This window comes from Ursus maritimus, unplaced genomic scaffold (assembly GCF_017311325.1).
Source record: "Ursus maritimus isolate PB19 unplaced genomic scaffold, ASM1731132v1 scaffold_16, whole genome shotgun sequence".
In the NCBI taxonomy this organism is placed as follows: Eukaryota; Metazoa; Chordata; class Mammalia; order Carnivora; family Ursidae; genus Ursus; species Ursus maritimus.
In genome coordinates, this window is record NW_024424008.1 from 971,020 (window position 1) to 987,498 (window position 16,479).

Genomic DNA, 16,479 nt, shown 5'->3' on the forward strand with positions numbered 1-16,479 from the left:
GTTACGTCAACATGTAGTCAATATAAAAATCTTTGAAGAGACATTTTAAATCATTCTTTCCCCACTAAGTCTTTGATTGAGTATGTAATTTGTACTTACATAGCATCTCAATTTGGTTTGCCACATTCCAAGTACACAATAGTCCCTGGTGGCTCATGGACAACTTATTAAAGAGTGCCACTCTAACCTCAGTTTCATTATCTCTAGAAGGGAAACAATTACAATTTACTTTTATTAAGTGCTTTCTTTGTGTCTTTCATGATTCTAATTGCTTTATAGTGTCATCTAACTTAATTGTCAGGACAATCCTATGAAATAATATTATCATCCCCATTTTAGATGTGGCTAAGGATCTTGCCCAAGGACACAGTATCCAAAGGTGTAGGAGAAAGGTTTTCAAACCAGAAAGGCTGGCTTTGTAAGCACATTCTTTATCTCTGTGGTCTATTGCCATTCAAATAAAAGATAACGTGCATTCAATAATTCTAGAAATTAAATTAGATAACGGAAGTATTCCAATTCTGAGAATTAAACAATTCCAAGGCTCCTGGCACAGTTAAAATGCTAAAAAAAAGTGCTCAGTAAAATGGTTGTTATGAAAATAGAGACTCAGATTTCAAGCAGCATATAAGGATTATCCACTTTATACAAAACTATTATGACTTTAAACAATGTTTTATTTGCCAGCACATGGACTCTGAATACTGAAGCCATAGGATCAAAAAAAGAGAGAAAATTTGTAACTGAAATGGAGGGAAATAAAATAAAATTTTATGTTAATAACAATAGCCTGTTTTATAGAGGACATATCTGCTGCCTTTCCAAAAACATGTAAAGACTAATTAGGGAGGAAGCAAGCTACAAGATATTTCTTGATCTGTCTGTCCAACGTTTATTTCTGAATCTCCCTAGACAGAGGAATTGTTATTCAAACTTGCACTTGTAAGAATATTCAGAATTTGGTGGAGTGGAGAGTCTGCTCTGCAGACACTGCCCCTGGGTTTGCCCTCATTTTCCCAAAGGAACACAGCCCCTGTATGTTGCATCACTCACTCTCAGCACCTCCCAGGGTTCAGGTTTTACTCCGGTGACTCCCAGACCTGCATAAATCTTGCTTCTGCTAGAACGTCAATGACACTGGGACAAAAGGAAGAAGAACAAGATCCAATTTCAAGATTGGCAAGACCATCTCTACTGTGAGTGACAGCTGTTCTTTATTAAGGTGGTGAAAAAGGAGTTGTCAGAATGGACAACATGCCTGAGAAATGATTTCTACAAGTGGCTGAGTTCTTTATGTAATAAGCAGATGTTAATCGCACAGCCCATGGCAATGATTTGCAGTTTAATTCACCAGGTTTTAAATGCAAGCACTCGAATGTGTTTTCCTTTTCTACTTGGTACCTATTAACTTCATTATTATACCTTCCCAAGCCAGAAATCATTTTTTTCTCTGTTATTTGTAGCATGACGCATTGAAGTAGAAAGTGACAGTGAGGTTGTGGATATGGACACAGATTCCTCTGATGGGGTAACGACAAGGAGGTTTCACATGTAGACATAATGTAGTCTGTTTCAGAGCAAATGCAGTTTCTGAAAAAAATACAAGCATTGGTCTTATATGTAATGAGCTGTTGTCCAAATCCAAATGGCTGTTACTTCAAAGTTAATACTAAAGCAGTGGAAAACACATGGGATTCTTAATAAGCTGTTAAATATATATTTCTTTCTTTTTTTCTTTTCTTTCTTTTTCTGGGAGGTTTCTGTTTTTATAGATCCATGTCTGTTCAGCCTGATTCCAAAATCAGTAACTCCACCTTTCTTCTTACGGGTTTCCCTGGCCTGGAACGGGAATATCCCTGGCTCTCCATCCCTTTCTCCTGTATCTATGCTATGGTATTGTCAGGGAACTGCCTGGTGCTGCATGTGATCCGGACGGAGCCGAGCCTGCACGAGCCCATGTTCTACTTCCTGGCCATGCTGGCCCTCACTGACCTGTGCATGGGGCTGTCCACAGTGCACACAGTGCTGGGCATCCTGTGGGGGCTCAGCCGGGAGATTGGTCTGGATGCCTGCATTGCTCAAACTTTCTTTGTTCATGGTCTATCATGCATGGAGTCTGGAGTCCTTCTCGCCATGGCCTTTGATCGTTTCACTGCAATCTGCAATCCTCTGAGATATACATCCATCCTCACCAATACCAGAATCATCAACATTGGCGTGGCCATTTTAGCGAGGAGTTTCCTGTTCATCACTGCTCCCATTGTCCGCCTAAAGTTCTTCGATTACTGCCGTCCTCACATCCTCTCCCATTCTTTCTGCCTGCACCAGGACCTGCTTCGGCTCGCCTGCTCTGACATCCGCTTCAACAGCTTCTATGCCCTAGCTCTGGTGATCTGCACGCTGTTTTTGGATTCAGTGCTCATTCTCGTCTCCTACGTCTTAATCCTGCACTCAGTATTGACTATTGCATCCAGGGAGGAGCGCTTCAAGTCCTTGCAGACCTGCGTCTCCCACATCTGTGCAGTTCTAGTTTTCTATATCCCAATCATTGGTCTGACTATGGTGCATCGTTTTGGAAAGCACCTCTCTCCCGTGGTCCATGTCCTCATGGGCAACATCTATATCCTTTTCCCACCCTTGATGAACCCCATCATCTACAGTGTCAAAACCCAACAAATACGTACCAGGATCCAGAGATGGTTCACTAAACAAAACTGAGTACTGGAGGTAAATGTGTTCTAAGGAACGGAAGGTAGTGTTTGCAAGGGGAATGACTAATAACAATTTGTAGCAGAAATAATACATTTATATGTAATATTTAACAGATTAAAAGCATACTTAAAATAGCCATTTTCTAATTTAGTTTTCCAAAGCTAGAGAAATAAGCAGACAATGTGTTACCAATCTCATTTCCTAATTTTAAAATTCAGTATAGTGTTAACTACGGTGAGTTATGTTCCATAGTGTGCCAATGAGCACTTGCCTGGGTAATTACTAAGTGTACAGTACCATCCATGCTTTTTGAATTCTAATTCAGAGTGTGATTTTATTTTTTCATGTAACTGGTATGTCTATACATTTACCATGTATGGAACAAATAGCCTTTACATACTATTATCAGGTGTCACAAGTTGACTCTGTTGAGGTTGTTGAGAAAGAAAATTTTACTCTATCTTTCAAGGTTCTCCTAAACTGATCTAAGAATTAAATTGGCATGAGACAGATTACCACAAGAAACAACAAAAGGTAACCATGTGCACGCAGAGGCCCCGTAGTAAGGTTCAGACCTGAAGAAATGACCAAGGCATGAAGTTTTGTTTACTTTTTTTTTTTTTTTTGAAGATTTTGTTTATTTGAGAGTGAGAAAGAGATCAGGAGGAGAAGGAGAGAGAATCTGAAGCAGACTCTGCGCTGAGCACAGAGCCCCATGAAGGGCTCAATCCCATGACTGAGAGATCATGACCTGAACTGACACCAACAGGAGAGCACTTAACCGACTGAGCCACCAGGTGCCCCAGTGTGAATTTTTATTCATTTTAGACAAAGAAATATCTATCTGTGAGGGACTGACAGGACAAAGAAAACCTTATGCTCAGGAGCTTCAGTTAGTAAGGAATTCTAAATTTGGACTAGAATCTGGGTTGGGGTAATACATTAGTAATAGTTACAAGGTTTATGTATTTTTATTTTTTACAAAGTTTATTTATATAGGCTACTTTAGCCCTTACATTCCCTACCTCTGATGATAAGGATGTCTCTACCTCTTGGTGCAGACAGGATAACTTTCACAGGGGAGATGGATTTCCTGCTTTCTGGAGACAAGAGTCAGCATTCTTGCACTTGTTGTTTTTTCTTAAATAACTTTAATTCAAAATAATCTGTATGACATTATGTCATGCTTTGGGGCCGCCTTCCCTGGGCCCCCACAAAGTCATTCACACCTCTTCTACCTATAATTAAGCAAAAGTGCTGGGAAAGCTCATTCTGTCTCCCTAATAGAATGCAGGACTGGTAGGTTAGATTACATAGTTTAGTGCAAAAGTTTTGGTGAACAATGATAGAATTGGCTATCACATCTCTACATATTCTATCACGTACCCCCAAATCTATGCAGTTCACAGTGCTCACGAGAGTTGTCAGTTGACTTCAATCTTGGTGTCAGCATATATGAAATTTTAAAAACAGTTTGATCAACCTCTTTATTTCTAAGGGAGGCTGCTAAGGCCCAGAGATATTAGGTAAAACATCAGTAGCTAAGCTGGGGATTGAATTGTGGTTTTGAGAATCTTTCGAATGTATATTTCACTTCTAAGTCTCATCCTCTTCATGGATAAAATTAGGAAATTCAACTCAATCATAAAATGTGGAATAATTTTTTTTTTGGCACTTGCTTTTTAAAAAATATTGACCTCTCAAAATAAAAATTAAACAAAACAAAACAAAACACAATTAGTACCAGTCTCAAGATTTTTTTTTTTTTTATTTCTTTAAATATTGTCACCTAATCACAGCTATGTACTAGCCATGACTGGAGCAGCAGGGTTACCAGCAGAGACAAATTACAGTTAAGCTGCAGAGATGGGAGGAAGCAAATTGTTGCACATATGCCTTCAGATATATGAAGTTCCATCATCAATATCCTAACAAAGAGGGGAAAATTCAATTTTGAAAATTACTGTTTGGTTTGTTACCTTTAATTTGTCTCTTAGTGGTTTATTAGAAAATTAATATGACTTTTTTTTAGCTTTTATTTATTTATTTGAGAAAGACAGAGGAAGAGAGATAGTGTGGGAACATGAGGAGTGGGGAGGGACAAGGGGGAGAGGGACAAGCCAACTCCTTGCTAAGCAGGGAGCTGGACGCAGGGCTGGATTCCAGGACCCTGAGATCATAACCTGAGCCAAGTCAGGCACTTAACCAACTGAGCCACCCAGGCACCCCTAGTATGATTTTTAAATTAAAAGACATCAAATCGATGTTTATCACTTCTGCCTTTCAGAACTGTCACCATGTAAACCCCCCATATCCCTATAGGGCAGTCTGCATAAACAGATCTGCACTTGTCAGGCTACTTTACCTTGATGGTTTCTTTCTATTGGGCTCTCTGTGATGGTACTTCTTTATTTCATAATGCCTGACTCTCCTGTCAGTCCTCTTTCTCTCTGCATAGCTCTTTTCCTAAAGATACTTCTTGCAAGTCATTGGCAAGTGCCCTGTTTTAGTTACAGTGGGAAATAACACATCTTATTTTTCCTCTTTGTTAGGGGAATTTAAGAAAAAGGATGAGAAGAAACCTTTGTGTTCAATTATAATATTGGTTGATGATGAAAATATAAATGATTGCCATTATATATGCATTAAGTTTTACATTAAAAATTTTTATGGATATTATAACTTAGATTTTGAAGTAAGAATAACTCTTTGAGTTATCAAAAGGCAATAATATTACCCCCATTTTATACAACAGTAAAATGGGTTTGGAAACCTAAATTTTGCATAAGTTGAGCTTTTATTTTTTTTCCATTAATATTTCTTTTTTTTTTTTTAAGATTTTATTTATTTATTCGACAGAGAGACAGCCAGCGAGAGAGGGAACACAAGCAGGGGGAGTGGGAGAGGAAGAAGAAGGCTCATAGCAGAAGAGCCCGATGTGGGGCTCGATCCCATAACACCGAGATCACACCCTGAGCCAAAGGCAGACGCTTAACCGCTGTGCCACCCAGGCGCCCCTCCATGAATATTTCTAAGAAAAGAAGACATTGTCCTATAGTTTTCTATAAAATTTCAATTTCTTCACTCTAAAAACGGATCAGAAGATACAATGAGCCCAAGTGAATAATAGTAAAAAGGAAAAAGTTTCAATAAATGGTTTATAACCTGTTAGAGTTAAAATCTGTGTTTGCACATTTATACTTTATTTTAATTAAATTGTAACTAAACTGATAGCATAATGAGAAGTTAGTTATTAATGCATTATGTATGTGTCTATAGATATACATCTTCATATGCATGTTTGTATTTATACATACACACACATATATATATATATTTAGTCAATCTTTATTATTTACAGATTCTGTGTTTGTGAATTCACCTACTTGTTAAAATGTATTTGAAACTTCAAAATCAATGCCCCAGGGCTGTCGCCATCAGTGGGCATGCTCAGAGCAGCAAAAAAAAAATTTTTTTAAAGATTTTATTTATTTATTCGACAGAGATAGAGACAGCCAGCGAGAGAGGGAACACAAGCAGGGGGAGTGGGAGAGGAAGAAGCAGGCTCATAGCGGAGGAGCCCGATGTGGGGCTCGATCCCACAACGCCGGGATCACGCCCTGAGCCAAAGGCAGACGCTCACCCGCTGTGCCACCCAGGCGCCCCCAGAGCAGCAAAAAATTTGAGTTGCCTAACACACATGTTCTCAGCTGAGGTTGTATAAGGTGAAGCTCTGTCTTCTGGTTTCATCTCCAATAGGAGTAAATGAGTATCCCTTTTTGTGGTCTGTTTAATGCTCTGTTCTTTTCATTTTGTTGTTGGTGGTGGTGGTGATGGGGACTGTTGAAGATAGCCCCCAAGCTATGTTGCAGAAGTGTTGTCTGGGCCCCTATACACAAGGCTGTGATCCATCTCACAGAGGAAATAGGTGTGTCGGATAAGCTGCCTTTAGGTGTGAGTTATAGCTTTGCTGCCCATGAGCTCAATCTTAATGCATCAAAAACGCTGTACATACAGAAAAAGGAAGAGGAGATTCACCGATCTGTATATGTGGCTCAAGTGCTAAGGTAATCTGTGATGAAACTATGGAAAAGAGAGAAAAGTGACTAAATTTGTGAATTCATGAGATAATGATGGCTTAAGTAAAGTGTAGTGGATAGCACTGTGGTAGGGTGAAATCCGAAGGAATCTACAGACACGTGACCCAGGGTCAGGAAAATGTGAAATGCTTCTCGGCTAGTGTTTTATTACAATGGAATAGTGCATGAAATTCATTATTTGTAAGAAATAGATATGTGCCTTTAAGCAGAAACACACACAGATTATGTATTAATTGGTTATTGAAAATGTGATCAGAGGCTCAAAAGCAAAAGCAACTTAATGCTATGTTTCAGAATTTATTAATACAGTGTTTGCAGTAACTTCACAGAATAAAACTGCAGCAAATAATAAAATTAGGTAGCATATATATTTATACTGCAATTCTATTTTTATTAATACATAGAGCAAAATTACAGCTGCGAAAAGACATATATGCACACAGATATTTATTACATCATTAATATGTTTCAAAAACTGTTTATTTAGAGAAAAAGTTAACTGAATTATGGCACTTCTATAATATTCATTGTCATGGGCATATTAAAAATGAAAAAGCAGAAAAGTTTTAAATTAGAGAGTTGCCTATATTATTACAATTGTAGCTAAAAACTGTGCAGAATGATATTTATGATATGATCTAGTTATTATTTAAAATAATTATACATATATTCAAGTATAAAAAAGCCTGAATATCATACTCATTAATTAGCTCTAATGAAAGCATGGGGAGAGAGGACAGAAGCATTTTTTATTGTTTTAGTTTTATACAATTAACGGTATTATTTAAATTTAAAACATGTATTTTTTTCAAAAGGATTTTTCATGGGATATGGCATTATTTTAACTGATCCATTGAGTTCTTATGTACATAGGCATCACAAACAATTTCATATATTAAAGACCATATACAAATTTAGGGGTTGGCAAAGTTTTCTAAGCATACCCAAAAATGTATTAAAAAGGGAAAAATGAGGTAAATAAAAAATGTTTTGTGTATAAAATCCAAATTATAATTCAGTCCAAAAGGAGCAAAAAGGAGAAACTAGAGTCAAAAGTTCACCCAATGATCAAGAAGGTACATAAAAAGAAATTAAAGTGCCTTCAGAGGAGTTTTGAAGCAATAAGATTTCAGTGAGGAGTATTTCAGAGGTTGGAGAAAGCTGACTTTCTGAAGCCACATTTGGCAAGAGCCGTCTGCTATTTCTGACCAAAAAGGAAGATTTTCCTGGCAGAAAGCCAATTTTGAGAGTCAGATAACAGAGATTTTGGAATTCTGGAAGAGCATAAAAGACAAAAGTAGGCAACCAAAAGATCTCATCACAGGTGAGAATGGAGGAACAGAGACCTGACACTGACAACAAGTTAGTTTCCGGAGGAGACATTTACTAACCTCTGAAACTGCATGGAATGGGAAGTCAAAAGAGTATCCGGAGAGCATTTGAAAAATAGAGAGGGAGTTTTGGGCAGTCTTTTCTTCCTTCCTTCCTTCCTTCCTTCCTTCCTTCCTTCCTTCCTTCCTTCCTTCCTTTCTTTCTCTTTCTTTCTTTCTTTCTTTCTTTCTTTCTTTCTTTCTTTCTTTCTTTCTTTCTTTCTCTTTCTTTCTTTCTTTCTTTCTTTCTCTTTCTTCCTTCCTTCCTTCCTTTTTCTTTCTTTCTTTCTTTCTTTCTTTCTTTCTTTTTCTTCCTTCCTTCCTTCCTTTTTCTTTCTTTCTTTCTTTCTTTCTTTCTTTCTTTCTTTCTTTCTTTCTCTTTCTTTCTCTTTCTTTCTTTCTTTCTTTCTTTCTTTCTTTCTTTCTTTCTTTCTTTCTTTCTTTCTCTTTCTTTCTTTCTTTCTTTCTCTTTCTTTCTTTCTTTCTTTCTTTCTTTCTTTCTTTCTTTTTCTTCCTTCCTTCCTTCCTTCCTTCCTTTTTCTTTCTTTCTTTCTTTCTTTCTTTCTTTCTTTCTTTCTTTCTTAAGATCTTAACTTTTATCCCTTAATTTTAGATCTTCACGTACTCAAAAAGGAAGTGTCTAACTATCCATAGCTTGAAAATACACAAATCAAAGAAATGAACAGCTCTAACAGGAGAAATAGACTAATCCACATTCCTAATGGAACATTTTCACACACTTCTTTCAAAAGCTAGAAATACAAGCAAAGAAATCTAAGGATAAAAATATAAAATCACCTAAAACTAACAAACTTCACTATACACACACAGCTATGTAAATGTGGATAGAGGTAGAGATATAAATAACACTTCAGTCAACAAGTACAGGGGAATGAAAAGAACCACAGAATGGGTCATCTTTCTTTCTTTCTTTCTTTCTTTCTTTCTTTCTTTTTCTTCCTTCCTTCCTTCCTTCCTTTTTCTTTCTTTCTTTCTTTCTTTCTTTCTTTCTTTCTTTCTTTTTCTTCCTTCCTTCCTTCCTTCCTTCCTTCCTTTTCCTTTCTTTCTTTCTTTCTTTCTTTCTTTCTTTCTTTCTTAAGATCTTAACTAAGATCCCTTAATTTTAGATCTTCACGTACTCAAAAAGGAAGTGTCTAACTATCCATAGCTTGAAAATACACAAATCAAAGAAATGAACAGCTCTAACAGGAGAAATAGACTAATCCACATTCCTAATGGAACATTTTCACACACTTCTTTCAAAAGCTAGAAATACAAGCAAAGAAATCTAAGGATAAAAATATAAAATCACCTAAAACTAACAAACTTCACTATACACACACAGCTATGTAAATGTGGATAGAGGTAGAGATATAAATAACACTTCAGTCAACAAGTACAGGGGAATGAAAAGAACCACAGAATGGGTCATACAAAAAGCTTTAATATGTATTTTTAAAATTAACTTTAATGTGATAAGAATAAACTGGAAAGTAATGGTGCAGCATTTCAGCTTAAGCACAATAGGAGTGATGCAGATTTTCACAATGAAAACGATGATGATGATACCATGCTGACTATGATAATCCCTACTGAGTCCTTACCAGGTACCAAATCCCATGTGAAGGGCCTTACATAAACATTTTCATTTTGTTACACTGTGACCACTTTGTCTATAGTTCCCAATGAAACCTCTGTTCTTCCTTGTTGATATTTTAGGTTGCTGAATTTATGACAATAAGTTGTGTTTCAATGCATGGAGTTTGTAAGTGACAAAATAATGTTTTGAACGAAGCTCATTTTGACTCCAGAACTCATGCACGTAACCAACTTCCATGATGTTTTTTTTCCCTACCAAACTTAAATCTCCTTTTCGTATAAAATATTCTTGACAAATATTTGACTACTTGCCTTCACTTATGATGGGCTTGCAGAATACAGCTTCTCTATGAAATATTATCATTAGCATATAATCATCTCAATGCATAACAAATGTACTTTGCTTTATATTAAAAAGAAAAACATACTTTGGAAAACCAACATAGTGAGAATCCTAGCCTCCAGAATTTCTGTCCAGGTTTCTTAGACCAAAAGGTTATTTTTAGTTGAATCAGGAAAATGATTGAACAAAGGTTTAGAAAAATGTTGTCTACAATAAGTCTAAAACTTACCTTCACATTCCTAAAAAAAAAAAAAATTAAAATGTCAGAGCTTTTCTCAAATTGCTCTTTATACAAATGAAGAAATTAAATGAACACTAAAGAACCATAAAAAATTAGCATGGCATTATAGGCCTTAGTCCCAGATTTGTTGGAGTAAATATATTTTAGGTCAAGAGAAGCAGCAATTTGATTAAACATGAATTACTTAATAGAGATAGACTTTGAGAACAGGAGATATTTATAGATATTTATTTCAGACAAAGTTCAGATTATGTTTAACAAAGAGATATTCAAGCAATTAATTTTTAAGGGACAAAGTAAGTTCTAAAGAAGATTTCAGAATAGTTGGAGAAGGAATGTAGGGGGACTTGTATACTATAATAAAGGAGGTTGACCTTAGTCTCTAAGTACAAAAGAGTCAGTGTAAATATTATGTTCCACTACAATCTGCAAAAGGATCTCTAATTTGTCTATTCTGCCCAGAACAGCATCAGTGATAAGGAAAGTCATGTGTTCTGACTGTTCTTACAGGCAAGCATTTAGTATTTCAGTATCTTATCTGCTCTTCTATTTCCCTCAATTTTCTTCTAACTGCCTTCTGACTTAAAGTCAGTATACTGTGGAATTTTTCAACACAATAATTCATTAATTAATTAATTCATTCGTTCATTCATTCATTCATAAGCATGATGATATTCCAAACTATTCACTGTACTTTCACATCACATAGGACTGATAAATGAGCCATGAAATCTGTAAGGGGAACTATTTCCATCAAATATCAAGCCTGGTCTTTAGAACGGAATATTTTTACTACCTTATCTCGGATGTGTTTGGTCTTCACCCCATAGACAAAAGGGTTGAGGAAAGGTGGAACGAGTAGGTAAAGGTTGGATAAGGTGATATGTATATATGATGGAATAGAAGATCCAGATCTGTGGGTGAAAAAGGAAAAAAAAGCAAGGAGATAGAACTGGAAGAAGACACATATGTGGGGAAGACACGTATTAAATGCCTTCAGACGTGCCTCTTTCTGGGGCAGGTGGAAGACAGTGATAAATATTTGTATATAGGAGAGGGTGATCAGAATGAAGTCCAGGCCACCAACAATAAAAGCTCCAAGGAGACCATAGAATTTGTTGATGTAAACATCTTCAGTGGCAAGCTTCACAAGGGCCATGTGTTCACAGTAAGTGTGGGATATTAACTTGGTTCGGTAAAACTTCAGACGACACTTTATGAGCAATAGACATGGGATGACCAGAATGGCAGGCCGCAGTGTCACCCCAATTCCAATGTGAGCGACTAGCTGTCGAGTGAATATGGTAGCATGCCTCAGAGGATAACAGATTGCTACATAGCGGTCCAGAGCCATAGCCAGAAGGACCCCTGATTCAATACCCTGAAATGTGTGGACGAGCCACATCTGAAAGAGGCAAGCATCAAAATAGATCTCTGGCAAGTGGAACCAAAAAATTCCAAGCATCTTGGGGACAATGCTGGTGCTAAGTGCAATGTCTGTGGCTCCCAGCATGGCCAGGAAGATATACATAGGCTCATGGAGACTGGGTTCAGATTTGATGATGATCAGAAGCAGAGAATTTCCCACCAAAGCAATGATGTACATAGTGCAGAATGGAATTCCAATCCAACACTGTATAGTTTCCAGACCACGGATCCCAATGAAGGTCAGCACAGAGGGCATGAACACGGTGCCATTTGTAATGGGCATGGCAGTTCAGGGGCCTCTTCAGTAAAGGGGCTAAGTTTTCCACTGTGATTCTATGTACTCTGATATATCCTGTTCTCATCCATCATACAATTATTGAAAGACAAAAAAAAGAGAATCAACTTCATCAGCTTATTTTTCATTTTTTGCATGAATGAGAAATTGTCAGAGGAAAGGTTCACTGTATACACTTTAGTAGAAACAGTCGCTGCTGCTCAGTGATAGCCACCACATAACAACTGCGTATTTGGACCCTATGCCTACGATAGGGCCACCGTGATCAGGCTGTTGAGTGGTATTCTCCTTCCTTCCCCAGTCCATCTTCTCTTCCTTCTAACGTGGTCATGGGAATCAGAGAGAGAAAAAATTGGAGTGATACTGTAGACAGAAAAACATCAAAATCCACTGTACCTTGAGTCTGACTTTTCTCTCGTTTTCTCTCTCCTTTTTACTTCCATTCACTTTAGGCTGGCAAAGTTGGTTATTTCTATAGAACATATCAACACTTCTTTGATAAAGGATCAACCAAAGATCCCTTTGTGGAGTTGTGACTCCATTAATGGGGTCCAAATGACCTCTCCTCACCTTGAACTTCCTGCTCGCCAGGGGATTTACAAATATGGCATTCCTATGGCACTCAGACTCCATAAACACAGACACTAGCAGGGCATACTTTTGTATCTCAATTCTGATTCATGACAAAAGTGTTAAATAGAAATACCTCTGTTAGATAAGCACCCACAGCTCCACACACTCTTTTTTCCACGTATTGGAGAGGAAGGACAGTTTGACAATATTAAATAAAATTAAAAGGGTTAAAGAGGACCTGGTGTAAAAGAGAAACCTTGGGTGTCTCACCAGGAGAGCCATCAGGAAGACGCTGAAGTGATGTGGGGTAATTTAAGTGAACGAGATTGGGAGCCCAGGGTTGGAAGAGACGATCCTTGTACAGACATTGGGGGTACATACTGCTGAAGGAAACTAGAAAGTTCTAATTTTTATCTACCACAAAAGCTGACATGAGAAAAATGTGAGGGATTCGGGTTCTTTGTGAATTATCCAAGTTATTCCATGGAGAATGGTTGCCAAACACATGGGTACATTCAGGTGGAAATGCCTGGGGAGTCAGCAGAGGCAGGAAGAGAAGCCTCCAGAACAGAATTCTCATTCCAATATGCAGCCTTTTGCTGGGCGCACTTTACACTCTCCAGCAACTAGACATCAGCAGCTCACTACAGTTAAGCTATGGGGCTGAAAAGATTGTGCGTGGGTAATTTTTTTTTTAAGTGAGAGTGGATTTGTTGTCCAAGTGATAGCTGTCTGAATCTAAATGAAGCTGATCCATGTATCTTTAAAGTGCTATTTTGTTAAGCATTTCAAAACATTTGCCCATAAATCAAGTCATCACCTCCAAAACTTAATCTGAGATTTCCCTAGATTCCAAAAACCATAATTTCTACTCAGAATTTTTAAATTCAGAATGATGTGGAGATTATTCTGCCATATCACCCCCCCAAAGCAGGACTTTAGTACAGAAACCTGGCAGCTGACTATATGTATGCTAGTGCCTTTCCACACCTGCCTGTCTACCATGCAACTCTCACTCTCAGTAAGACCTCCTCATGGGGAAGAAACACATTCCCTGCAAGCAATGCCCCCCTTTTTGAATTACAAATCATCAGATATAATAGCACAAGATTCAAGTGACTCATGATGTGCTCTCCTTCAAGGAAAACATCTGCGGTTCTACCCACCTTCTCTGGGAGCATGCTGCTAACTTCCTTAACCTCCCAATGTTCTAAAGCAGATTCTCCAGTCTATCATGACTGCTGTTGAACTGTAGTTCCTAAAACATCAAAGTCAGACTCTATCAGAAATCTATTTGTACTCTTGACTTCTATGATTTGTAACTCTGCTTCTGGAATCTACATGCATTGAATATACTTGGGTTTATCCTTCAGGACATAGAATTTCATGTCCAGGTAACCTGCTACTCACTTACTTAGTATCCAGAAGCAGCAGTGGGAAGCGCCTGGAGCAGGAGAAAGTTGCTGTTTGCTGGTCCCAGTGGTGGAATATTTGTGGTTTCTAACATAATTTCCCCTGATGACCAAACTTCATAAGTGTCTTGCAAATCACGAGATATTTTTATTCCCTGTGGCAAAGATGGGTGATTAGAGTCAGAGGAGCAGCCACCATGACTCAGGACGAGCTTCTCAATCAGTTCCCGGGAGAGCTGATACGTGTTTAGTGCAGCCAGGAGCTGGTGGTGTTGAAGTCTCTTTGCTTAGTCAAACAGTGCAGTGTGTTTCACTCCACCGCAGATTGGGATTCCTTGTTCTCACTCATGTGATGGAGAAATGGAACACAAAATGGGGGTGCACAGAATGGGACTCCATGTCTTGCCTGAGCAAAGGGGCCAACTTTATCTTTTGCTTGTTAAGGAAAGGAAGTTGGAAATAAAACAAATGGTAGCCTCTTCTTCTTTATCTCACGGATGAACTCTTGGCCACCCGTGGAATTCAAAGGATTCCCAGATGCAGTTCAGTGATCTCAGGGAGGGGGGTGTTTGCAAGTTGTGGGGAGAAAGCTTGCATGTGGCAGGGAGCTTATTGTATGGTAAGCTCTCTTGCCCATGTGTCTGATTCCTGGACTATGCCATTTGTTTGTCCATCTTTAACTTAAAGCAATCTCTTCCTGCTCTCAGAGCAAGCCTTTGGATTAAGTCCCTCATTCCTTGCATCATAGACAGGGCATAGGTCACTGTGACACATATCTCCACCCATTAGCTGGTCCCTGTGGTTGCCTATTACCCTGGGCTCTGCATCTAATCAGCCAGAACATTCAGTTAAGGGGACCTCAGAGGTGGGAGAGAAGCAGCTCTTCAGTGACTGTGCCTACAGCATGACTTCGTGGGCAGGTCTTCTGTACCTTAGAAAGTTGATATGTTCCCACATCTGTAGCATGGAAGAAATTTGACCTGGAAAGCAGACAAAAGGCAACCAAAATAACAGAAAGTTCCATGTGTGGATTGAAATCTGATGGGCCAGGCTCTTGTGCTGCATATGGACGTTCTCTCAGTAGACTGGCTGGGGTTTCATCAAGAAGCACAAGAGGGATGATATTATGCTCTGAAAAACCATCTCTAGGGATAGGAAAAGTAGATTTCGATATAACAACTAAAGCATAGGACTCTCAAGCTCTGACCAAATACCAATTGCTAATTGCCCTTCCTTGGAGTTTGAACCATGTACTAGCTGGTGCAGACATGCCACTGGCCACCCATGAGAAACTAAATGCCAGAGGCAACATATACATTCCATAATGCTGTGAGGTCATTTGAGCAGCATGCGACGGTAAGGAGTCAATTTTTGGAAGGAAACAGCTCTGGCCCTTCCTAGCCAGGACTCAAACTTGGGCTATTTGTGCTTCTGGATATTTATTTTAACTCTTCGGTGCCTCATTTCCATCATCAGTAATATAAGAATAAAGCACCTGATGCTCTTTTTTTCTTTTTAAGATTTTGTTTATTTATTTGACACACAGAGAGAGAGCAAAGCAAAAGCAGGAGGAATAGCAGGCAGGGGAGAAGCAGACTCCCCATTGAGCAGGGAGCCCAATGTGGGGCTGGATCCCAGGACCCTGGGATAATGATCTGAACCAAAATGAACTTTACCAACTAAGTCACCCAGGTATCCTACAACATATGCTTTTAATTGACTTCTGAAATGACCTTTGGAGCTCTCTGCCACTCTCCCCTGACAGACACACACCACTTGATGCCCTAGGGATTTGATCTGGTCTTTCCTCAGACTTTCTCTCCTTTCCTCACCTACTGAATTCTGAGCTGGTCAAGAGTCAGCCACCTTCCTCTAAATCTCAGTATATGTATTATGTGTTTGTTGTTATAATTATATGTGTAGTAAATTAAATATTTGGTAAATATCAGAAAAGAAAGTCAATCAATGTATCTACCCATGTAATCAAAATAAAGGAAAGAAGTCATGTAATCATTTCAATAACTACAGAGAAAACATATGAGAATATTCAATATCCATGTAATATAAAACCATCAGAAAAGTAGGAGCAACAGACAAACGTCTTAAACTGATGAAATGTATCCGTGAAAATCCTAGCTAATATCATATTTAAAATGGTGAAACCAAAATTTCTCCATTAGATTGAGAGAAATGTCAGGATGCCCACTGTCAGTGGCATCCTTTATTAAACATTGTACACAGGTCTAAATCATAGCAATATTATCATCATATTTTATTAGTTTTGATTTCTTATTCAGAAATATCACAGAGTTTTCTCCATCTTTTTTTTTTTTTTGCCTATAACCTCTAAAATTTCATATATATGCAATTTTCTTCCCTTGGAGGGATAAAGTCCTGATCAATTAT

The 16,479-nt window shown here is 38.2% G+C and overlaps 2 protein-coding genes across 2 annotated transcripts; one reads left to right on the forward strand and one right to left on the reverse strand.

Annotated features, from left to right (window-relative positions):
• Positions 1–1,776: 1,776 nt before the first annotated feature.
• On the forward strand, positions 1,777–2,718 carry LOC103680789 (olfactory receptor 51V1-like). The gene has a single exon (XM_008710271.1). It carries the CDS (start codon positions 1,777–1,779, stop codon positions 2,716–2,718), a length of 942 nt encoding a protein of 313 aa, XP_008708493.1.
• An 8,407-nt stretch (positions 2,719–11,125) lies between these two features.
• On the reverse strand, positions 11,126–12,076 carry LOC103680788 (olfactory receptor 52A5-like). Its single transcript, XM_008710270.2, has one exon. The coding sequence runs from the start codon at positions 12,074–12,076 to the stop codon at positions 11,126–11,128; it is 951 nt and encodes a 316-aa protein (XP_008708492.1).
• Positions 12,077–16,479: the final 4,403 nt, after the last annotated feature.

Excerpts from the sequence above, each read along its gene's own strand:
- LOC103680789 (XM_008710271.1), top strand. The coding sequence starts at position 1,777 with ATGTCTGTTCAGCCTGATTCCAAAATCAGTAACTCCACCTTTCTTCTT.
- LOC103680788 (XM_008710270.2), bottom strand. The coding sequence starts at position 12,076 with ATGCCCATTACAAATGGCACCGTGTTCATGCCCTCTGTGCTGACCTTC.